Below are 26,802 nucleotides of genomic sequence, written 5' to 3' on the forward strand. Positions count from 1 at the left end.
ATCTTTAGTCTTGTAGTTTTTACTCAGACAATAAAAAAATGTTTTACAAGACACAATTGGACCTGCAGTTTTGTACTGTGCCACTGATCATACCACTGCATTCTGCATGCAAAGATTGTAAAAAAAACTCAAGATCCTATATCTTGGTGAAAGTGCCCCTCTAAATCACAAACTGTTCAGAATTATGAGAAAACCTTTTGAAAATGGCCCTAAGTATAACTGCATCACATTTTTCAATCTCTTGCAATGGTGTTTATTATAGCAAATATAAACAATGGCTGAAAGGTAATAATTTTCTTTTGTTGGTTATAATGTATAGTTTGTCAGACATTTCATGTGTTGGTGAGGTTTGCTATTTGAGTTCTGTTACTAAATTTAGCATCTGCCCTAGAGGCCGCTAAGTTCTGCTGCGTGATCTCAAATGGCAGGAAGGGCAGGGCTCAAAAAAAAGTGTGGTCGTCACATGACTGGAAGAATTTTTTTTTTGAAAAGTGATAATGTATCTTGTCAGGATACATTAATCTACACAGTATAAATTAGTAATTCATGTTACGTACAGAGTAAGAATCTCAAATCATTATGTATCGAGACATCGCAAACGTGTGTGTGAAAAATTTATTTCCTCGGTTCGTCTAAAAGAATGTATTTACGACTTCCATTGAACATACTGACAATTTTGCTGGAAATACGGAACTGAGGAAATTTTCACAAATGTATCTACAATAATGTTACACACGCTGAACAGAGAAATTCTTATCCAGTGGGTGAATATTTCTAAATGGCTTTTATGTATTTACAGCTTTACTGAACAGCACTAATTACTGTAATTATTAGAGTGGTATGGCAGCTCTTATTAAACCTATGCTCAATATTTATAATGGTATCATTCACTTAATAATTAGTATTAATATTTTATGGTCAGAACAGACCTAGTGTTATCCAATACTACAATGGTTTATGGAAACCAGTTAAAATAACATGTTACAAAATTAGTTACCCATTTATTCTATAAATCCAGTATCTTCTAATCATTTTGTCTAAATCCTGGGGCATTATAGGACAGCTTAAATATACAGATATGTTAGACAGCTGAAAACTTGTGTTCACATTCAAACCAGACCTGCATCACTAGATGCTGATTAGAAAAATATGTTGGTGCAAACCAGCAAACATGTTGGTCCTGGCTTATGCTACATAAATCCCATTATATACATTCCCATTATACTCTTATCAACACTTGCTTGCAAGGCTTATAGCTGTGATAACTTCCTATTAAAAGAGCATGCCGTCCTAAATATGTTGCAAATGACACACTGATAGTTAAAATAAAGTCAACTTCATTTAAGCAAATGTTTGAGAGATGGATATTCCTTCAGGTGGACTGAAGATAAAAATTCAAACCATTCTGTATCTATACCTGTTGTGTTCATTCCTTTCAACAATGCCTTTAGCTGAAAATTTGTTTTTGATTTTTTTTTTAAACAGTTGCTAGCATACTTACAGGTCTAACTTCTGTATACTGTACATGACGACTGCAGTTACTCCTGCAATCTAAGGTGACATTTCTCTGATTTAAAAACAGTTCAATGACCCTGTTGTAATAGATTTTTTATGCCCTATTAAAATGGCAGCTGCATGCTTTTTTTTGAGCAACATGGTTTCATTAGTAGGAATGGTAAGAAATCAGCCAATCACAGCATTCCAGTAATAATGAACCTTGAACAATTCTTAAGGAGCTAACAAGCCACTTAACTAGTATTAATTACTGAAAGTTTGTGAATTGAACTGTGGAGTGTGCTATGCAGTTGTTTTTCAGGCTGGAGGGAAGTATACAGTAGTGTTCCCCAGGGGTCAGTATTAGGACCATTGCTCTTTTTGATGTATATTCACAACCTGGACTTGGGTATACAGAATATAATTTCAAAGTTTGCAGATGATATGAAACTCGGGAATGTAGTAAACAATGTGGAGGATAGTAACAGATGTCAGGAGGACAAACAGACTAGTGAAATGAGCAGACACATGGCAAATGACATTTAACGCAGAGAAGTGTGAAGTGATGCATTTTGGTAGGAAGAATGAGGATAGGCAATATAAATTAAATGGTACGATTTCAAAGGGGGTGCAGGAACAGAGACCCCTGGAGATGTACGTACATAAATCTTTGAAGGTGGCAGGACAAGTTGAAAAGGCTGTTAAAGAAGCTTTATTAATAGAGGCATGGAGTACAAAAGCAAGGAAGTTATGCTAAACCTTTAAAAGACATTGGTTAAGCCACAGCTGGAGTAGTGTGTCCAATTCTGGGCACATTTTAGGAAGGGTGTCAAGGCCTTAGCAAGGGTGCAGAAGAGATTTACTAGAATGGTACCAGGGATGAGGGACTTCAGTTATGTGGAGAAACTGGAGAATCTTGCCTTGTTCTTCTTAGAGCAGAGAAAGTTAAGAGGAGATAGGTGTTCAAAATCATGAATGGTTTTGATAGAGTAAATAAGGAGAAACTGTTTCCAATTGGCAGAAGGAACTCTCTTTCAAGGGTCAGTTCTTTAAAATGTCAAAAGCAGCAAAGTTGCTCCTTCCTTGCTAACATCTAAGAGAATAGTAAAGTTTGTAATTACTTTACATATACTATTTGTACCGAGTACTGTTCATTTACCTGTTTGATGTTCCATAACTCTGTCTAGCAATTTATAGGCAAAGCCACAATCTGAAACCATTTGTTCTTCTGCCTACTGAAATTAAGTAGATTACATAGCAGTTTGTTATGTCCAGTAGAAGTACTCTGTTCAACCCCTTGGTTTTGTAAAATTTAGAACAACCACCTGCATTTAAACTGCATATTTTATGATCTTGGGACATCCCAAAGTGCTTTGCAGTCAATAAAGTACTTTAAGTGTAGTTACTATTGTTTTGTAGGCAAACGTGGCAGCTAATTTGCATACATGATGTACGCTGAAATAGCAATGTGACAAATGACCAGTAAATCTTGGTGGTGTTGGCTGAGGGTAAATGTTGGCCAGGAAAACTCTATCTTCTTTGAAAAATGCCTCCTGAAGAGACAGATGGGACTTCAGTTTAATTTCTCAGCTGAAAGACAATGCAGCACAACCTCAGTGCTGAAATGTCAGCCTAGATTTATGAACCCAAGTCCTGGAGTGTGACTTGAACCCACATTTACCTAGATACTGGGCAGGTGAAAGTACACTCTTGTCACAGGGGGATTGGAAGTCTGCTAATAGAAGTGACCAATGATGCTGAACCCAAGAAAAATATCTATTCTAAAACCCAAAAAAACAAACACTGAGCATTTTCATCTGTACATGTTTGGAATTTATAACTGATATATGTTGTGTGCATGCAAGTGAATCTCAGTCAGTAACCCAGTTTCTGAAAATAAAGACACAAACGACTCAGACTAAACTTAGTGGGCCATAATTTGCTGTGGCACAGTACCTGACTCCGTCTACCATTAGATAGACTTGCCAGTTTAGCTTTTTTAATTTTTTGTGTGGCAAGTTGCTGAAAGTCCGAGCTGATAACATCATAGTGAGGGAAACAGAGCATCTGGGACCTGAGTGAACAGGGCAAGCAACTTTATACCACCGAAACCAATCAGATTGAAGGACTGTGAAATTAACAGCGCAAGGACTGATAAGGATGTGTACATTAGAGTGGGTGAATTCAATGTCAAATCAAGTACAGAAAGAGAAATAAGGAGAGGGAAAGAAAGATTGGGTTAAGAGGGAGAGACAAAGGAAAAGTAAAAAAAGTTTAAAAATTTACATTTTTTGAAACCTAACAACAATTCAAACCTGAAGGAATGAGACTCCACACTTGTAATAGTTAATTTTCAGTGCCAGAAAGGTTGACTGGCAGTAATCAACACATCACATTAAAAGGGTACTTAAGACTGAACGGACAAGACTTAACTTTCTGTGGCAAGTTTAGTTCCCACCTACCGCGCAAATACAGCAACTTTACGCCATTCAATGTATTTCAATGGTGAGTCAGACAGCGAGATGCCATTTTCGTGAAGCTAACAGCAGAGCGGCACACCTCGAACAGCAGCTTTTTGATTTCCGCGTATTTCCGCACATTGGCCCTTTGCTTAAAGTTGCTGTAGCATTTGTGCATAAATAATGGCAAGCGCCGTTAGCCTCTCTTATTTTGACAGCAAATTCTGGCCCAGCATCTTCGAGTTTGTTCTTTGGAATGTTTTTGTTTGAATGATGAGTTATGGTGACGATATTGGGAAACTGGTTTGATAGATTTACTGAAAACAAAAGCAAGAAAGTTCAAATAGTGTCAGTGAGGAATCATAGAAAGGTTACAGCACGGAAGGAGGCCATTTGGCCCATCGAGTCCGCGCTGGCTCTACGCAAGAGCAATCCAACTCGTCCCACTCCCCCGCCCTATCCCCGGAGCCCTGCAAATTTTTTCCTTTCAAGTACTTATCATACAGTCATTAACCCAGGGTATGCCAGTGATTGCAGCATTTCAATTCTTTTTAAAATTCACCTTGATTGGGTCAGTAATCAAAGCCACCTCCCCTGAACCATTTCAACAAAATCTTTTTCTTTAAACTCAACAGCATAAGAACAAAACTAATAATGTTAACCAAAATTTGCTTTGGAACAGTTTGATTTTAAAATGGTTACTAATCCTCTTCAAAAATATTTCTTTCAATTTTAACAAACTGAACTTGATCCTAAATAAGCACTCCAAATTTTTGTTTCTTTGGGTCTGTTATCCTAATAAAAGGTGAAATAACATTTACTTGAGTTTTTTTTTAAATCATACTTATATCAAAAATTATTTTCAACTCAAGTCATCCTAAAAACTTCAGTCTTGCTTACCTTTAGCACAATGAATGGAAAGACAGTACATTTACAACAAAGCTATAACATGTGATAAAGCTATTGTTATACCAGAGAGAAGGCTGTAATAAATGACATTAAATTCTACTCTATGATTAGTGAATTTTTACACTGGCACAATGCACAGTAAATGAGCTTTAGAAGATCCAATTAATAGGAATGAAAGAACCTTTTAAAGGAGTCAGTTTGCCCACATTGAAATTAGTTTTCTATCTACACTTTCCATCTGCTAGTCCCTTTTTATGTGGAGAAACTGCTTTGCATTTTATTAAAAATTATATTGATTTTTACCAACTGTCATTCCTTTAACAGTGGCCATGAAGTGAATTACTATTTAATTACAGGATCTGTCTCTTTCATTTTCATACTCAGCAAGCTCATATTCTACTTAATGAGACATTTTTGATTACATTTTCCACACACAAAGAGGTGAGCAAATAGTCTTTCAAATTTGCAGTGCTTAACCCTTTAAGTCAAATCAAAATTGGTGAATTCTCAAAGATAATAAATGTTTCTGAAATAAAAGGGCTAAATCATTCTGGTGAAAGTTTGACTAATATTCAGATTACAAACCCTCAGTTCCTGAGAATTGCTGTATGCAGACTTGATGCTAAAAATAGGCCCAAAATCATAAAAGGCTTTACTTTTGGATCACATAACTGATGCTTATAGTCTCCTTGTTCTGCCTGTCCTTGTCACCACCAGGTAGCTGACAAATATATTCACTTCTATATTGTTAGAGATGACAAGAGAGCAGGCAATAGCTGATACTGAACTCCCTTACCATTAACCTTTTCAGGACTCAGTGCATTTGTTACTGCCCATTTTTACAAAGTGAGCATTCAGGGTAGAGCGTTATGCAGCTAGCAGCATGAGTTGAAGCAATGTACTAAACAGACTTTGGGCTTCCCCCATCATAAAAGCACATAACAACAAAACAACAAACAACAACAACAACTTGTATTTGTTTCACACCTTTAACGTAGTAAAATATCCCCACAGAGGGTCAAACAGACAAAAATAGATGGTTAGCCAAAGGAGATATTAGAAGGGGTGACCAAAAGCTTGGCTATAGAGGTGGCTTTAAAGGGAGGATATTCAACAAGGAAGTAGAAGATGGTAAACTCCTCCACTTTAGGAAGGGGATTTTCAACTGGGGCCTAGACAGCTAAAGCCACAGCTACTAATGTTGGGAAAGGGAGATGCACAAGAGACCAGAGTTGGAGCAATAGAGTTCTGGAGAGCTGGGGGGGGGGCGGTTGGGAGTTGTAGGGTTGGATATGAAGGAACAAGGCAATGAAGGGATTTAAAAATGAGAATGGTATTTTAAATTGGAGGCATTGGGGAATCTGGAGCCAATGCACGGCAACAGGGACAGGAGTGAAGGGTGAGTGGGACAGTGCAGGATAGGATGCAGGCAGCAGATCTTTGGATGAGCTGAAATTTATGGAGAGTGGAAGATGGGAGGCTGGCCAGGAAAGAATTGGAATCGTCAAGTCTGGAGGTAACAAAGGCATGGATGAGATTTTAGCAACAGGTGGGCTGAGGCAGGGGCAGACGCAGGCGATGTTAGAGGTGGATGTAGACAGTCTTTGTGAGGAAGATGATATGGCGTTGGAAGTTCAGCTCAAGGTTGAATAGGACCCTGAAGTTGTGAACAGTCGGGTTCAGCCTAAGATAATAGTTAGAGAGGGGTACAGAATTGATGCCAAAGCTATGGAGCTTATGGCAGGGCCAAAGATGACATAATCAAATGCCCTCAAGGCAGATCATATTATTTAATTATTTTTGTTTATAGGCATTTTACATTGATTGGAAATTGTCAGTGGCTCAATAATCTTTTTCCTTCTCCACCTTGTAAATGGATATCTTTTCATCATAAGCATGTTTGCGGTCTCCAGTTTCAATATGTATTAGTGCATGTATAGCTAAATTAAATTAGTCCATGGCTTTAACGGTTCATATCTTATTGAATACTGTCCCTCTTCGTAGATCAAATCCACCCACAGCACAGTACTTGTTGAGACCATAATGAAGCCAGAGATTTAAATGAAGTTTAAAGTGTCTAACCGAATGCATGGAAATTTTTTTTCAAACCATTTGTATCCTCTTATCCTTAAGATACTAATGTAATAGCGCTTTAGTACACTAATGAACAGCACTGTGAAGGCATCTGTAATTTCTACAGGGAAATTCCTGATCTCAATTAGGTTTTGAGACAAGGTGTATCTCTTACTATTCACTCTCCTTGCAGGGCAAGGGAAAAATCAGAAGATAAATCAATCTGGTAATTTGGTTTTCTCCTATTGGCTGACCCAAGTGCAACTGGCAGAGGTTTAAGAAGTGGTTGCATTTGCACCTTATCAGCTAAGGAATGGTACATGGTGTGGAGGACTTGAGGGGGAGACAAATAAAAAGGCGATGGAAATGGTGAAAAGTCTGGGTTTATTTTAGCAAATCTGGTAATTTCAACACATATCTCTCAGGGGAGCCCTTGGAATAATGGCAGGAAATACAGTGTTGCCAAGGTGATGAATGTTCACATTCAAAGTGTACAACAGGTATGTTTATGAGAATAGCTGTGATAAATACTGCTACAGGCTGTTTCCAATAGATGCTTTTTTTTCCCCAAGGAATTGATCATTTAGTTGAAATGGCACAAATTTCATTACTGGGCTCAATCCAAATTTCACAAGCTTCCTGTTATGGAATAGCAGTAGATATGCAATAATGATCTCAATGAATTATCCTCATATGTTTTTAGAAGTGAATTTGTTTTGAAACAATGATCATTCTGATGAACAATTTTGTTCCTTTAAATTGACAGTTATTTTATTTTCATCCCGTTTCAAAGGTCTTCCCACAGTATACACTTCCCCCATGATTCCTTCTGCACTAGCCCTAAAACCATGTCCCTCTCTAATCTCTCTTCTCTTCCTCCTACCCCCCCACCTCCAGCCCTCTCTGAGCTCAACTCAGTCATGACATCCACCTCCTGCTCCATTGACCACATTCCCACTAAACTGCTGGCCATACAACATCCCTTCTGGGCTCCCATTGTAAATGTTTCCCTCTCCTCATGCACTATTCCCTCCCTTTCAAAACTGCCATCACTACCCACCTCCCTCAAAAAACCCAATTCAACCTCTCTGTCCTTGCAAACTACTGCCCCAACTCCAACCTCCCTGTGCTCTCCAAAGTCCTTAAAATATAAATGCAAGTCTTTCTTTCTAACTGTGTCCTCACCTCCAAAATCAGTGTCCAAATCTCCCACAACTCCCTGTTTAATCTCTCCCACCTGGTTTCCATTCCTCCAACAATAAAATAGCCCTAACTAAAGTCAAACAACATTCTCCGTAGCTGTGACCATGGTGCATTATTCTTCCTCAATCTCTCTGCAGCCTTTGACACAGTCAACCGTGGCATCCTCCTCCAATGAAACTCCTCCACTGATCAGCTCGATGGGACAACCCTCACTTTCACCCATACCTATCCAATCGTAGCCAAAGCATCTTTAGCCAATAGCTTCTCTTCCAGGCTTCACAGTGACCTCTAGAGTCCCGAGTGTTACAAACTGGATAGCCAGGTGAAGGATAGAATACTAGAGCCTAGTCTTCAGTTGCTTTAAGCCTTTATTCAGAGATCCACATTACCACCACTACACCCTAGATCAGCTCTCTTACAAATGGATACAAGAGATTTCCCAATTAATACACACCACCTGAATACAGTTAACACTAATTGATATAAATCACATGGATACAATTAACACAATGGATCTATCTTTGGCCCCCTCCTCTTCTTCATCTACATGCTGCTCCTTGGTGGCATTATCTACATACATGGGATCAGCTTATCAATGTACATTGATGACACCCAGCTGTACCTCTCTGAGCCCCTCCACTGCCTCTGTACCGTCAGGTTGCTTGTTCGACAATCCAGTCATGGATGAGCCGCAATTTCCTCCAGCTTAACAGCTTTCGGAAAACCAAAACTAGCATCTACAGTCCCCACCCCAAACTCTGTACCCTTGCCAATGATTCTAACCCCTCAGCAGGCAGCATTCTACTTGACCCTATCCGACCCCCATATCCTCCATCACAAAGACTGCCAAATTCACCTTCACAGCATCAGCTACCTCTGCCGCCAAAACTCTCACCCATGCCTTTGTCACCTCCAGACTGGACTACTACAATGCTTTCCTGGCTGGTCTCCCATCTTCCACCCTCTGTAAACTTCAGTTCGTTCACAGTTCTGCTGCCAATATCCTATCCTGCTCCAATTTCCACTTGCCCATTACCCTTGTCCTTGCTGACCTATATTGGCTCCCAGTCTCACATTGCCTCAAAAATAAAATTCTCATCCTTGTATATTTAAATCCCTCTATGGCTCTCCCCTACCTTTCTGTGGAGCCTTCTCCAGCCTTAAAATCACAACCCCACCCAAACTCTCCATTCATCTGACGCTAGCTTCTTGAAGATCCCGACCCCCCTCACCCTACCATTGATGGTTATGTCTTCAGCTATATTGGCCGCCACCTCTCCGCCACCTTTAAGACCTTCCTTAAAATCAACCTCTCTGACCAAATTTTTGTTCGCCCTCCCTAACATCTCCATCTTTGGCTCGGCATCCATTTTTGTCTGATTTCGCCTCGGTACATTTTTTTTTAATGTTAAAGGCACCATATAAATGCAAAGAGTTATATGTGAAGAATTACATGTACAAACACTTGCATTTTGTTAGCACAACACGCTGAAGCATCTACAAGCTGTGTCACCATTTTATTTAGTAATGGTTATTTTAAATCAAATAACTTGCAAGCAACTAACGCCCGATTATACAACAACTTATGTTCCGATATCTAGGGGTACAAATTGAATCGCACCGGTCTGCCTGCATGAACTGGGCACTAGGAACAATCCCTGTACAAGGACAGGTAGGCCTGAGGCCCAATCGATATTAAGCCTTGGATCTCATTTTGTAAGACCAGTGAGCTGCAGGTTCCTACCGCACCTCCCCAAGCAGTTCACCGGTGAATCAAGGATGAATGGCAGCTCACTGCAATGCCGGCAGTGATGCTCAGGTAGGTTCTGGGAAGGTGGATAATGAGCTGGGGCTGGCAGTGGCCCGCAGTAGTGCTAAGGAGCTGGAAGGAGCACTCCTGCTCTTCCCGGCTCCATATTAAAAGGTAAGTACAAAACGTTACTTTTTGGTGGCAGTCCCTTTAAGGACTGCTGGTCAGCCTGCACGTAAACCCAGGTAATCCTGAACGGAGCAAATCTGTTCAGGGCAAACAAATTTCTAGAATTAGTCCTAAAACAGGCTTTAGATCCCTTATTAGCATATTCAAGGGACCTAACTATTTTAGGCTGATGCCATGGTTGCCTCTACAGCCAAACTAATATTATGTATCGGACATTTAGTTGAACCGGACATGTTTCCGACACTATCAAGGTGCGGGAGGTTGGCCCCCTAAATTGCACCTCTTTGCCCTCGTTTCCTGCCTGGATATGGGTATAAAGAGGTCCAATTTTGCCCCCATAATCTTTCAAGAACTAAAACTGTTGCTATTTGATAATACATATTACTGGTGATTTTACAGGTCCCTTACATCAGTATATTTATAGTTTGTAATCCAGAGAATTAAAGGCATGTGAAGTTTCTAAAAATAAATTAAATATTTAGATGTACACTAAAAGAATCAAAGGATACCATTCAATCAAAACTAAAGGTAAAAAGGTGCCTCAGAATGATGAGTTTCATTTCATATATTTCAGTCCCATTAAGGGCTAGATGATACATAATCCAGTAACCAATCCTGTCATCCTTCCTGCCACCATATGCTTAAATATTCCATTATTCAACATCAATTTAAAATTTACTCTCGAGAGTGGAGGTACATTAGAGCAGTAGAGGAGGCAGCACGAACTATGAGATCCTACAACAATTCCCTAATCCATTAAAATGACAGCAGTGTTGAACGAAATGTCTGCAACAGTCAAGAAACGGCACAGCAAGAATGACGATGTGGAGATCATTAGGTCAAGAAGTAGTAACTGTAGACCTACTTAAAGAGCCCGAGGTCAGATATTCCATTACTTTTTGGAATATCTATTACAATGATGCTTGAGCCAGATATATTGTCTTTTTTAACAGTAAAAATCACACTCATACACATACATTTACCCAACATATCAGACACTGTAGTCCTGTTTGCAAGTCATGCACCTTTACCTTGTAAATACATTCTACACTCAAATTGGTGTAGTGACAATAAGAGATTTATTTATGGAGAGACAATACAGTGAAGGAAACAGCTAATTCCAAACTTTAGCTGACTAAAAGTTAAAGCAAACTTCACACAAACCAACTGCTATCTTTTCAAACCTTTCTATTTAATTCAGTACACACAAAGAACTCTCCCTTCCCTGGATTATTTATCTAAAACTGCAACTAGTTACAAGATTTTAATATTTTAAAACCAGATAGCATTATAATAGTTAGTTTATCAGGGTGTTACATTTTAATAAACAGGCATATTTTAATCTATGGTACATTTGCCTCATAGCCAATGTGATAACCTTAAAGTTCTCACTCTTATGTTTACTCATTTTAATTACTTATTCATATTTAGTTGACTCGTGATACTGGTAGTACCAGTATAACAGCCAGAATCCTGGAAGTTCTAGATCAACTTTATTTAACCTTTAACTTGGTCACAAGGTTTTAAAGCCAGTTATAATGCTTTATAGCATTCCCCAATTTGTTTACAGGTCTTACAAGTTTAATAAACACACTATCATTTTCAGAACTAAGCGTAATTTTGAATGAAATTGTAGAATTTTGAGTATTTTCTGTTTTTATTGAGTGGAAGTTTAATAGTTTGGTCCAGATTTGTCATAAAATTATACAAATTTACTGGCCACATTCTGGAGAAATTCACCAATTGCACCTAGCAAGATTCACTGTCAACTTCAGTGACACAAAGGCAACAAGATAGTCCACTTGACCATTTAATTTTGATCATGTTATTAAAGCCCCCATTTAGGTTTAACATACCATATAGGTATTTAAATTGTCATTTTACAGATTTTAGAATGAAATGGACAACTATAAGCATACGTCACACCAGTCTGACTCAAGATACCATAAGTGGAAACTTTATTGCTGCTCTGCTTAAAGTGCCATTGAACAACAGGATACCTAGTATACCCTATATAGGACATTTCAGATCTTGGCCAGACCACCTGGAGGAGATGGTGATGGGAGACAAAGTATTTCCCCACAAAAAAGGGGAAAAAGGATTCCTACTACTGAATTATCCCAGGCTACTTTTCTGCATCTAACAGAATGGCATTATCAAAGCTACTCTTTGTGCAGGGGGTGATCTAAAGAGGACAAAGTAACGAAAAATGAGGTGGCGGGGGTGGGGGTGGGGGGGGTGGAGGGAAACTAGTTGGTTATAGAATCATAGAAGTTTATAACATGGAAACAGGCCCTTCGGCCCAACATGACCATGTCGCCCAGTTTATACCACTAAGCTAGTCCCAATTGCCTGCACTTGGCCCATATCCCTCTATACCCATCTTACCCACGTAACTGTCCAAATGCTTTTTAAAAGACAAAATTGTACCCGCCTCTACTACTGCCTCTGGCAGCTCGTTCCAGACACTCACCACCCTTTGAGTGAAAAAATTGCCCCTCTGGACCCTTTTGTATCTCTCCCCTCTCACCTTAAATCTATGCCCCCTTGTTGAGGAATTCCTGATTACTGAGTATAGAATCTCCAACATTACCAGACTCTCAGTATGGGGTATAAGCCTGCAAATAAGGAGAGAGTAAATAAAAATTTCAATCACTGTAAAGGGAGTGTGTTAATCGTGCTCAATATCATCTAATGCAGTATTGGTTGATTGTTTAGATCTATTTTTGCAAACCCTAGGGTGTGAAAAATGTAGATTTTAGATAGATGGATCACTCCCCTTGAAATGGCTGTTTCTCAGTAATAGAACACTTTAATGTGTATTTATGTTCTTAATAACAACCTTTCATTTAAACATAGCTTTTTTGTTAACTGAGTTAAGGGTATGTGGTGGAAGTTTGATCTGTTTATCATAAGCAAATGCACAGGTCTACTGTAAATTATATCAATAGTGATGGTCTTTGAAAACACTTAGAAAGTTATCCAGGGGCTTCTATTTAATGGAAACTGCTAAGAAAAAGAATATTGTTTCCATAACTCTGAGGAATTAATATTTTCACATATAATTTCTTCAAATTCAGAACGTTCATGAATGTAGCCTCACAACAACACTTAAATCCACATTTCATTTCATTTCTAAATAACTAGGTAAGTGAAGTCAATTTCAATTTAAATATTCAGGCCATCTCTGACATCTTGTGTCTTTGGGGAGACAGTAAAAGATTACTTTCCAGGACAGCTGCAATGTTACATGACTTTGATGAAATGGAAGCAGGGCAAGGGGAAACATGACTCCAACATTCCTGTGGAAAAATTAATTGGATATGATAAAAGCTAAAGTTCGGTTGGACAACTTGCTAACAAGCATGAAAGAATTAATTCTAAGAATAATGCAAAGTTAGTGTGAATATGAAGCCTGGGTAAGGAAAATGACAACTTAGTTATTCATGGAAACTGAAGCTAGTGCTGATGTGTCAGTAAAACCAAAGATAATCAAATGAAGTTAAATTGGAGAATTCCCAAGCTGTACCTCAAGATTAAGGACAAGGATACTTAGGAACACAATTCACACAGAAAAGAATGATAACAAGTGGTATCCATTCTGCCTTATAGCATTCATGAACATTCTGAACGCCAAGAATCCTATGGCTGATTCTTTAAAACAGAATGACAAAAATCTTTGCACAGAAAGAGGTCATTTGGCCCATCATTATGCTTTACTACTTTCCCTCACTATCACCACTAGATCATTCTCTCTTCAATGCCTATGTACTTCAATCTGTAAGGCCCACAAAGTTCAAAATGCCAAACCCATTGAATAAGTACATAGTTAGGGCACACAGGTGTGCAACTGAAAAATATAGCTTCAGGGATTGCAGCTTCATTAACCAGAGCTTGTGGACTGGATATGGCCTGTGGGCCATAGCTTGGGCACCATATTGCTACATGGTAGTACCATTGGAGGCAATCCTGTGATATAAAAGGAGCTGGTGAGCTTGACATTGAAGGCAGTGAAACACTCAGAGTGTATGTTTCACTAGATGCCTTAGCTGAAAAGTATTTCCAGCAGAAAAGATGGTGATCAAGTCATGGGATAACTGTCACACTGAGAATCTGACAGGTCAGTTTGAAACATGAATATCATTTATTTAATAAAAAGTATCAAACTCATTTCTCATCCTCATTACTGCCGTTTTTGGGTGAGCATTTTCCCTTCTGAAAGTGCAATAGTTTCATAAAATCGTCAGCAGCAGCATCTTTGATATGAAATCTCCTTCCCCACTCCCCAGAAAGGAAACAGAAAGCAAAATAATGAGAGAATTCACAGATCTGTGAATTCACTAATCTGAGTCAGCAAATGACATTGAATACCATCACTTGCCCTTTCGCTTGAATGTCACCCCACTGGCACACTACACAAGCTCAGTGCAGCCTTCCAAACACAGGATAAGTCAGAAACTTAACTAGAAAAGAGTCTCACTTAGCTGGAGAAGGCACAGAGAAATGTTGAACAGAAAAGGCATGGGAGGCAAAGGCTCAGATCTGTGGCAAGGAAGGTTGGCACCTCTGGAATAATGGAAAGCCTCGATATTTAGGCATTGATCCATACAAGTCAAAAGATGCCTCTTCCTGCTTTGGAGACCAACACCCCACTTCTGTGAGAATGAATACTATAGTATAGCCTTATTGTCTATTCTGAAATAAATGGGCAGAATCCCCATTTCCTATCCTTTTCTTGTTTTCTTTGAGATAACTGCTCTTCATCCTCCAGTAGGAATCATAAGCTGTCTAATTTTCCTATAAAAGGACCTGTATTTGCAGAGTTCCATTGAGATATAACTTTCTGTTGAGAGGCAAATCAAAGGCAATAAGGGAATTTCTCCTCTGGTTTTTCTAGCCTACTTTGGCATCTGCAGTGATAAGATTGAAAGAAAGAGACAGAGACAATCTTTAACACTAATATCTAGTAAAGAGCCCATTCTTTGAGAATCATATGGGCTGCCTGAGATGGCAGATACAGTTTTGACGTTTGGAAAAAATAGACATTTGGTTCAATTAAATATATTCTGATTTGAAATGTTGGTCTCTTTAAAACAGACACTATACCTAGTCAGAGGAACAATTTTCTGACAGTCCCTTTTGCACATATGCAGCTTGCAGTTGGATGTTGGACTCAGTAAATGGTGCTGGTGATGGGATTGAACTAGGTCACATAGAATTTACGGTACAGAAACAGGCCATTCGGCCCAACTGGTCTATGCCAGTATTTATGCTCCACATAAGCCTTCTTCCAACCTACTTCAATCTAACCCTATCAGCATACCCTTACATTGCTTTCTTCCTCGTGTACTTATCTTGCATCCCCTTAAATGCAGCTATACCTGTCGCCTCAACCATTCCACGTGGTAGCAAATTCCACATTCTAACCACTCTGAGTAAAGAAGTTTCTCCTGAATTCCTTCTTGGATTTAATTAGTGACTATCTGACATTTGTGACCCTTAGTTTTGGTCTTCCCCACAAGTGGAAACATCTTTACATCTACACTGTCGAACCCCTTCATAATTTTCAAGATCTTACTGAGGAAACTCTCAATTCAATGGCCTGAGCTTGATTGAGCTTCAATACTTAACAAGTAGAATAAATTTCATTCTCTAGCTTAAAGTAATCCTACAATCCAGTTTGAAGCAGCTCTTTCCAAATCTTTAAATACTGACAGTGTGATATATTTTTACCTTTAACTGCATTGTTTGCAGGACTTTGAATCTTGGCTCCTCTTCCAACTCATACAGCAGGAGAAGATGACTCCGACCACCATCGCACCCCTACCCCAACCCAAAGGTACGCAGTCATATATTTTATTCTTTCTCAACCATTTTCGTCTACGATTCCCACCCCCCTTCTCTTGAAGGTGTAGTACCAATGAACTAGCTGATCTTCAGTATATAGAGAAAAAAAGAACTTGCATTTATATAGCTCCTTTCACAACCTCAGGACGCCCCAAAGCGCTTCATAGCCAATTAAGCACATTTGAAGTGTAATCTCTCAGGCGGACGTAAAAGAAGAGCAGGGGAGTTCTCCCTGGTGTATTGGCCAATATTTATCCCTCAACCAACACCACTGAAAGATTGATTATCTGGTCATTATCCCAATACTGTTTGTGCGACCTTGCTAGATTAGTTATATACTTGAAAAGGAAAAATTTGCAGGGCTATGGGGAAAGAGCAGGGGATTGGGACTAGTTGGATAGCTCTTTCAAAGAGCAGGCACAAGCACGATGGGTCAAATGACCTCCTTATGTGCTATATGATTCTATGATATGGCTCCTGGTCTCCCACAGCAGCTGTGGCTTCCTTTACTCTGAGGACGCCCATTTATTTCACTCCCCATGCTGATTCTTCCTCTGTGGTCCAAATGCCCATGCTCCTCTCAAACTCGCAACGGGTGGGATCTCTGCTGCCAGACACCATGAGGCCATTGCTGGACCTGTGCAGGGCTCCCGTTTCAAAGTTCTGGTGCATGGGCCTCTGATGAGAGCACTGGGAGATCCCCGCACTCAAATACTCACTCTCTAGTCTCAGGCATCACTCGCTACTTGGTGGCCGTAGCGATTCCCTTTTAAACCGTCCAACGTGCATAGTGAGCAAATCATATCAGCACCAGCGCGCCTGTTATAAGCGGAGGGGATGGTATTACTATAATATTTTGTTACATGCCTTGAAACTGCCGCATCATTTCTGTCAGGTGGCTTTATAAACAAAAAGGGACAACAATTTTTTTCTCTTCTGTGTATCACATCTGGCCATTTAAGAAATTACCCCATCTTTCAAAATAGCTGGAGGGGGCAATTGATACTCACGTTCCTGATAATCTGCTGAGGAGGAGAAGGTTAATTCAAGTTGCCCATTGTTTTTAAGAAATAGGTTTGAGTTTCCTGCTGTGGTTTTTGGGGTTGAGGTGATGGTGACAGTGTGCCCATGTGCTTGAATTGTCTTTATTTTTACACTGGATTTGAACAATCTACAATTTTAAGAGGTGCAACTCCAAATACAAAGTTCAAAAAAAATTGAAATGCTTTTCACTAGCAAGTAGGCATTTAGCAGATGAAGATTTTGAGCATCCATTACTTTTCTATTGAAATATTATCTTGCTATCATTAGATCAAACAACATAAAAAAAGGTTTATCTTCTAGGGTCTCATGTATAAAATTTGTAAAAGTCGAGTGCTTGCACTGCCATCATTTAGCAATGATAAACAAGGCCTCCACTATAACCACTTCCTATGGAGAAGGAGGGGTTAAAATAATCTGAAGAACTGACAAACAAGGAAAATGACAACTGCTCTTCACTAAATTCAAATACAAGTCCTTAATTCCCCATGCCAGCATCTACGGATATACATTAATTCACCATGATCCCCAGCATCATCATTCTTATTTTGATACTCAATTATAAAGATCTACTGAGAATAATAACCATACAAAATGAAATATACTTTTAATGTTTAGAAATTTTAAATAAAAACAATCATACTTTATCCAGATGTTGAATTATCTGGGCCTGTGCTGGCACATGCAAAGAGGCCTAGATTAGTCTAGAAATTCTGTCAACTTGTTCAGGATGACTTCTGCCTACTACTTTGGCCTCTCCATGACCCACGTCCCAAATTGCAGGGACAGGGTCATTTGATTGATTGGAGCAGACACCCTGGACCTGTAGGAGGTGCAGCAGAGGTAACCAGACCACTGAGCCACATGGAGCACTCTCTGGCAATCTCTTCTAATTACAATCAATCCTTCTGTGATTGATAGCTACATGTTTTGCTACTGTAGGCCCCACCTAAGCCCCTGAATGGCACCTGTGACTGCTCAGGACAGAAATGGGCCCATGACCATTCAGGACAGGCATGGGAACTGCTAAAAGTAGCAAGTCAAGCCAGGTGGAATTATTGGAGTGATCCAGAATGGCCCAAACTATGGTCAGAATGTAGAAGGATAAGTAGAAGTATTGCACCCTCCCCACCTAGGCAAAAATTTCCAACCTAATCTTGGTTCCGCCCCAAATTGCAACCCCTCGGGCACAGTTCGGGGGGAGGTGAAATTTTCAGGCACAGATTTCCTCCATCTTGCTAGGCCAACAATGATCAACTTCAATAACCTGCATACAATATTCACTTACAGCTGTTAAATGTTAAAAAATTCAAGGAGTTTGTGGCCATATTTTTCAATAGCTCATTGCTTTAACATGTACATCAGGAAGGAAACAGCACAAACTATGTGGTCATACAATTTCAAAAGCAAATTTAAGTGTTGAAATGGTCACAATTCTGCAGAATTCACATCTAAACACTGTTATTAAAACATTTATTTCTTCCTGAAGCAGCTAATCCTAACCATCTGTCTGTGCGTTCGTCTTCTGTTGATGCCAGAGCAACAAACAATAATAACCTAATAGATATTCATCAAACTTTGCAAGGATGTCTCCCAGATAATAGCTTCTTTTCTTTCAAAGTCAGAATTCAACAATTAAAACTAAACTAAAAGGGAAAAATTAATTAATTTTAGTTAAATAAATGGCAGAAGCTGAATAACTCAATGGTTTCACAAATCCTTTCAGGGGAAGTAGATAGTGATGAAAAAAAATCATCAGAAGGATGGCATTTAAAAATCACCACATTTTTGCTTTGGCGATAAAGGAAACAGACATAAAATGAAAGACTGATATTTCACTGCCGACACATCTTCATACATCAAAAGTAGTCTCGGAAGCTTTGGCTGACGGAGGTTTTATAACTCTGGGATGGGAAGAAATTTGTGAAAGTAATGATCAGCTTGATATTGATGTTTTTATATTATCCATTGAAAAAATACTAGCGAATATTAGGATCAGAATGTTTATACTTTACAAAGGTTAAGTCATTTAAACCGTGTGCACTTGAAAGAGTGCAAAGAAATAAAATATTACAGATAAATACTGATTTCTACACATGAAATAAATTGCTTCTTTAGGACTTGGGGTTCAAAACAGCATTTAAGGAAAGATTTATTTTATTGCAATCTGGATATAGTTCTATTGCTTTTTAATTTCATTGAACTTTTATGAGCCTTCAGTTTATGATTAAAGATTGTAGACAAGCTGTCAGAAATGGTTTCCAGTCTTCTCTAACAATGATCCGCGCTTGCGGTGCTCTTCATATACATTCAATTTTAAGCTAATTTAAACTTTTGGCAGACCGATGAGATGTAATACAGAAGTTGCAAGCACTATTAGCCTATCAGCATCACTTGAGGGCCTCAGCAGAAAATGATGGATGATGGCCGTTTTGCTGTCACTCGGAGTGTACTTTGAGAGGGAGAGTAGGAGGAAAGTAAATGAGACATTTAATCCATACCTATAGCTCAAAGAACTGACAGACCACAGAGCTTCAAACTGACTAATTCTCTTCTGCTTGAAAGGAGGATCTATTTGTTGTTAATTGAATTGAGTTTGAAGTTCAGAGAAATCAGCAACTACATTAATGATAATCTTTACTCAATCTTGTCTAATATCACAGTGCTCTGATTCTAGGTGATGTTACTTAGGTTGTAACTAGGTTCTGAAGCTTGCGGAAATCAAAATGGATACAGGTTTCTGCAACGTGATACAATATAAAAAATACTTCACCGCAATGCTGAATTTATATTAATCTAGAAACTCTGGTTCCCATATCTTAAGAATTGCATAATTGCTTACTTGTAGCAAAAGTAACTAGAAATATTCAAAAGTCCATTACTTAACTTGAAAAGCATGGAAACCTCCTGAAAATTTTGACAGGGTTCTGGTAACTTCATAACAATCAATGGGTGCATGTACATAACCAACATAAAGCTACCATGAATTTGTTACTTAATGAGGAAATCTAGGAATGACAAACACAGAACACAGAGTATGAAGAATGAAAATAGCATGAGGTGCAGAGCAGGTCACTCTTTCCAAGGCTGCAGGTTAACACAGTACTGTGAGGGGCAGCTACTATTATTGCTAACATTTCCAGAGGGATACCTGACCTATCACTGTTAGTTTGTCATTTGGCTCTAAAGTGGAAAAGTTCCAGTTCACTGCACTGTCATCCCTCAAATTGGAATTCTTTATGTTTTTTGACAAGGCAACCTTCTTATCAAAGTGCATCCACTTGCAAAAGAAAGATATAATTTGAAATAATTATTGGCCCAGAAATTGCTGGATAAATAATGCTGAGTTCACGGTGTTTGCCATTATTAGTGTGTAGAAAGCACAGCAATTTGTGGCGAGGAGGAGATTTGCGAATCGGCACAATTATTGGATGACTTGCGCTGCTCCACCGTTAGCCTCGCAAAAACAGGAGCTCACCATTAACCTCCCCGTCAGTTTCAAGAAATTGCTGGATTTGCGCCGTAAATACAAATTAATATTGCCGCAGACATTTAGGGCTGGTATTTCACGTTGTAGAAACCCTGTTAATGATGTGATTTATGGGCCTGAAATTAAACTCAACCTTGGAGGCCCAGAAAGGGAACAATTGAAACTGTGGAGTCTGACTCCTGAAGGTAGTAAATTTTGTGGCACAAAAATATTACCTGATGGGTTGGTGGTGGTGGGGGGGGGGGGGGGGGGTGGTGGTGGAGGAGAGAAATAAAGAGCAAATTCACAGTGCTTCCCGTGAGATGCACTGCTGCAGCAATTTCTGGGCCAAAAAAATCTAAAACAAGAAACCCAGTGATTCTAAAGAGTAGATTATTGGAGTATGCAATATCTCCTGCTACAAACTGAGCGAGTGGCCAGCAAGGGGATGCAGTTAGTAACAAGAGAAGAGAGTTTATGGCAGGGGCTAAATATTAAGGCTTTGATCATCCCACTGTTCAGATGGAAATGCAGTATTATCTTCAGGTTTTGTCACAGTGCATTACAAAAGCACTCATTGTCTTATACGTATTACATAAAAACAAGTCTGGTTGCTTAAAGGTAAATTCAAAGCACACGCATAGTCCTACATTCAGTCTGAATGCATACTATAAGCGAACATACAAACCATCTAAATAGCCCCATACAATTGTGAAAAGGAGGGACGATATTAAAATGCTTCACGCAAATTACTTTTGAGTATAGTCCCTATTATGTGGGTAAATGCAACTACTAATTTGCACACAGTTAAGATCCTATAACCAAAGAGATGAATGACCAGTTAATTTGTTCTGATAATGCTGGTTGGGGTATGAATGTTAGCCAGGACACTCTGAGAACTCCCTGCTCTTCTTCAAATAGTGTCCTGGGTCTTTGATATCTATGTGAACAGGCAGTTAGGGTCTCAATTTAACATCTCATCTGAAGGTCAGCAAGTCAGACAATGCAGCACTCCTTCAGTACTGCACTGAACAGTTAAGATTAGGTGCTCAAGTGAGATTTGAATCCACAATTTTCTAATTCAAAGGCAAACATAACAATTAAGCCAAGCTGATAATAAATACAGTATTATATACAATGTTTATTTGGAAAAGCTCAGTAGATGGTAAGTAGATTACACAAATGAGAAGTACAGAACCTTCGTTCTTCATTATCCATGAATCAGAAGGGCTGCTGGGCAAGTGCAAGCTATAGTAGAGAAGTGCAATTAAATATAAAGTATCTGCATGTTCTGACATAGGAATGCTCAGTTTAGAGGAATATATCATTTTTTTAAAATGATATTTTTGTATATATATGTATGTTATATTATGCAAATATGTTATATTATGCAAAAACTAATCAATCAATTTTCTGTGGACCTGCTTGTTTTACTAGAATAGAAACTAACAATGATAAGTTAAAATTAATTTGGATAGAGTACAGATTTATTTGTGCATTCTTAAAGGATTGATTCATTAAAATTGCAATATTTCTTCATAAGCCAAATTTCTACCTTCTATGAGCAGCAAACTGGTATGCAGGTTTTAAGAATGCCAGTTAGCATGTAGCAGCTAGGCAGTAGTCTTATCAAAGTATACAAGCTATTAAAATGGTTTCTTTCATGTTTTCACTCACTGATTCAAAGCAGAGCTGAGTTCCTCCAACTTTCTGAAGTCGCTCACATTTTCCAGTTTAGCCAGTGGCTCCATCCGCTTGACTATTATTTCCAGCATATCGGTCATTTTCCTCAGCACGCGTGACTCCAAACCAATTCCTTTTAATGCAAGAAAGACCACATTATCATTACAATGATGAAATTATGCAGCGAAAGCGAAGAACATGGTATACAGAAGCTTTGGTAAGGCCGTGCTGGAAAATGTGATTTAAGAAACAGCTATCTCAAAAAAATTTGCACAACATAGGCAGAAAGTTCAAAAATGATCCATTTTGTGTTACTTTTGAAATTGTCTCCACTGGCAGGAGGGTCAGTTACCAGAGGGGACAGATTTAAAATAATTGGCAAAAAAGCCAGGGAGGAGATGAGAATTTTTTATTTAAAACTTGAGTTGTTACTAGAATGTACTGCCTGAAAGGGTGGTGAAAGCAGATTCAATCGTAACTTTCATGAGGAATTGGATCTCTACTTAAAAAAAGGGAAAATTTGCAGGGCAATGGGGAAAGAGCTATTTGAATAGCTGTTTCAGAGAGCCCACATAGGCACGATGGACCGAATGGCCTCCTTCTGTGCTGTATGATTCCATAACCTAACTGAGCTTTAAAAAAAAATCACATTAAACTTATGATTTTGTTTTTTTTAAAAACTAAGTCTGTAAATACATGTGCCAGAGGCCAGGATAACCCAACAGTGATTATTTTAAGCCCTGCTTTCTGGGAAACAAGATAATATGTGAATCAAAATATTCTATTCGATCCCTGTAGCAGCAAAATCCAAGCCTTAGAATCTGACAGAAGTGAGGATATTTGAAACTATAGGTACATTCTTTTTTATTGGTACTGTCTCTGTAAAGTGCCATTTAAGTTCTGGAATAAAACTAAAAATCATAATTTCTACTTTAGCTTATTTACCTAGCACATTTTAATTGTACATATGAAAAGAAAATATATTCTGCTGTAGGTAGGAAGTTGAACAATTTCACAGTGAATCGCCAGCAGCTACACAGAAATCACATCTCATCTCTGTGTTGTGTAAGTGCTACTGGTGTACATTTCAGTTGTACAACATGATTTCAGTACATGCTGATGCATGCTTGTAGAATTTAATAGAATACAGTACAGCAGATGGAAAGTACATCAGTTTGGACTTGATATATGTCAGAGTTGAATCAAACTGCTTGGTAGAAAATTCTGCTTAGTCTTTCAGTTCGTGGCTGTAAATGGTTTACCACATACGAATCTAAATTTCAAACCTGCCACGGCCTGTCAGTTGACAGCAACATGAACCTCTGGTTAAACTAATATAAAAGATTGATCAATACCCTGGTTTAAAACATTTTTTTTCTTTTTAACTAGTACGTACACTTTAAGTCATATTTTTCAGTCTCCACTACATCTATTTATTCACACAAATCAGTCCATGAATAAAAAAGCCCAGGAGGACAGAAGAGGATATTAGTGAAAAGTAAATTTAGAATGTACATATCAAGACAAACTTGATAAACACTTGGAATAATCTATCAATCAAGAAAATAGAAAAAAAAATTAGGGTTGTTCCAAATAAATTAGGTGTCACAATGGAAGAGTTAATATACTAAAGGGATGAGCTTGAATACTCTTTTCCTCTCTCTGACTTTTCTTGTATGTTCTTAAATATGTATCACTTAATGGAAGTCCTGTTAATGAGAATGGCCATCCAAAGGGAATATTTGTACAGTCGCTAATGTTTCCCCAAGTGCTGTACCATGTTTGTTTTGTAGAAAAGACTGGATAAAGGAAACATCTTGCTCACCACAGGAGAAATCTCATTTAAAAAAGAGATTTCTACGGCATAAAAATTAAATACAATCTTCAAGTTACAGCAGCAACCAAACCAAACTGACTTATGTAATGTCAAAACAAAGCTACATAAAATGTATCTGATTCGCATTGCAGACTGCTGACCTATATGGGTTATGTAGAGCTCAAGAAAATCGAAAACTAATTTTGCGTAGCATTATAATAAACACAAGCATGCATTACAAAATTGCCGGTTATCTTAAATGAGTATTCAGCAGGCAAGAGAACAAAGCTTACAGCCTGCTGATATCACAATGCAGATTTAAGTTTGCTTCACTGGACGCCACAGTGGGCGAACATCTTCCACTGGGTTTATTTAGTCCAAAAAGTAACGATAAAACAACAGCATTAATTTAGTGTCCTTGAGGTTGCAGAAATGACCTTGAGTGTACAATATAATTCTATGGCTCCAAGCATTCAAACACATGTTCTTAATCACAATTGCAAGCCTTGAGGCAGCTGTTTATCACTACAAGCCATGAACAGTCAATATTTGTAATATGCTATTTATCAGTAAATGACTAAATTGTCTTAATTCTTTATGTGCCGGCTTCAGAACTGGTGTGAAGGCGAGTGGCTCCAGTACTGTAATTGCTGCTCAATACCATGATTTGTGAAATATGTTCTCTCATTGACTCGCAGGGAAAATAAAGCTCAATGTTATTACAGCATACATCACTTCATCTTACCACAGTAATTACATTATTTCATGATCAAAATCGATAAACAACTCTGAAATCTTCATTTTACAAACAATATTAATATTCACCTTGAATAGCTGGAATCACATCTTAGTTATAAATAGAATTCGGAGGATATAATGCCAATAACTATCAGATAATAGTTGACTAAGTGAAAGGTCTGGTTGTGTATTCTTACAAATAGAAAGGTGTTTGAGCAGATATTCAGATTGACTTCAACTTTTGCAGATAGAGTTGGCATTGAAATTACCTTGTTAGATTTTGTCTGATTTTTTTTAACAGCGATTTTCCTTTGATTTCCCATAATGCTGTTTAGAAAAAGATGGTAGAGCCACTTGACCATAATGTACAAGCAGAATCCAGTTAGGCAGGTGTATTTAAAGCATTGTTGTTAAGAATGGGAGACATCTGGAGGGAAGGTAGTGAGAAAACGTGAGATTTTTTTTCCCCCTCTATTGAGAAAACATATATCCTCCATGATTAAGAACCTGCTGTGTAGCGAGTTAGGTGCATAAATATACAGCATCACCCTTTGTAGTCCAGCGCAGCGGTATTACCAGGCTGTCCTTTTTAAAGGGCTATGGTACTATTAAGGTAGTGCAGTAGAATAGTTCACAAAGTTTACTAGATCATCACTCCCATATGAAGATGTCTTTAAATCATCAGCCAAGTAGAATCATACAGCATAGAAGGAAACCATTCGGTCCATTGTGCCTGTACCAGTTCTTTGAAAGAGCTATTCAATTAGTCCCATTCCCTTGCCTTTTCCCCATAGCCCTACATTTTTTCCTTTTCAAGTATATATCCAATTCCCTTTTCAAAGTTACTATTGAATCTGCTTCTACCAACTTTTCAGGCAGTGCATCCAGATTGCAACAACTCGCTGCATTAAATAATTTCTCCTCCTCTACCCCTCTGGTTCTTTTGCCAATTACCATAAATCTGTATCCTCTGGTTACTGACCCTCCTGCCAGTGGAAACAATTTCTCCCTATCTACTCTACCAAAACCCCTCATAATTTTGAACACCTCTATTAAATCTCTCTTTAACCTTCTCTGCTCTGAGAACAAATGCAGCTTCTCTAGTCTCTCCACATAACTGAAGTTATGCGATGATTTTTTAATTTTAAAATTCTCAAACACTGCTTCAAAAGAGCTTATACCGAGGCTGGCAGCACTGCTCCATCTTATCAGACTTTATCTGCCTTTCCGCAATCAGGAAACACGTTGACTTCGTTGCTTTTCCTAACCACAAACACAAGTTCATCATAATCTTCCAATTATTTTCCACTTCATGCTCACTCAATAGGAGCTCTGATTGCTAATAAGGTAGAGATAATTAAATGCTTTTTCTATGGAGGTTTATCAGTCTCACTCTGTTCAAAATCCCACAAACATCTCACTGGCGAATCAACAAAATACATACGATTCCTGAATTTTGATGAACCAACAGCAAGACTTCAACCCATGACTAAAGAGATAGAATAAATTTATTTACCCCTTTAGTACTGGGGGACGGGGGGGGGGGCAAGGAATGAATTCATAATTTAAATCACTCAGAAGCAGTGCTGGCCCACTCCACAGGCAAAAGATGCATATCTCCCAATTAGATGAACACAATGTTGAGACTGAGGACTGCATGGCACTGCTCAAATTTTTACCATTTCTCAACTACACATTAAATGATGTAATGGTTTCACTGAATACCAAGTTGTGTATTGGGGTGTTAGACATTTCATTTTAAAGCCTTTCAGAAAAGATCACATCGAAGCAGATAGAGCGGCTCCAAATAATCAGATTTGTTTTGTGGCTCTGTACAGCAGGCAGCTCCTGACATTTTCACAGACCATAGTCACAAACTCATCATTATTTTTGAATCTCTGCTAGTCTGTGCAAACATTTCAATTTAAGATAGCAAACTTGGTGTTGTCTTACATGCCAGCTATCCAGATTTCTTTGTGCCAATTCCAATGCTACTCTTGAACCAGTTACAATAAGCAGTGCGACAGCAGCATGAGTGAAATTGCCCATACCACCTCCCTTTCCTTAGGATAAGCACTTCTTGAATGAATGTGACCCAGGTCCTATGACCCAACAATGCAGCTTGTTAGGA

At 38.5% G+C, this 26,802-nt stretch overlaps 1 protein-coding gene across 1 annotated transcript in view; it reads right to left on the bottom strand.

Annotated features, from left to right (window-relative positions):
- LOC137341186 (alpha-1,6-mannosylglycoprotein 6-beta-N-acetylglucosaminyltransferase B-like) overlaps positions 1-26,802 on the bottom strand; it is a 649,449-nt gene that overhangs the window by 505,666 nt on the left and 116,981 nt on the right. Inside the window, exon 3 of the mRNA XM_068004202.1 lies at positions 22,112-22,250. Coding sequence (XP_067860303.1) covers positions 22,112-22,250 — 139 coding nt within the window. The remainder of the gene's footprint in view (positions 1-22,111; positions 22,251-26,802) is intronic.

Source organism: Heptranchias perlo, chromosome 23 (assembly GCF_035084215.1).
Source record: "Heptranchias perlo isolate sHepPer1 chromosome 23, sHepPer1.hap1, whole genome shotgun sequence".
Classification (NCBI taxonomy): Eukaryota; Metazoa; Chordata; class Chondrichthyes; order Hexanchiformes; family Hexanchidae; genus Heptranchias; species Heptranchias perlo.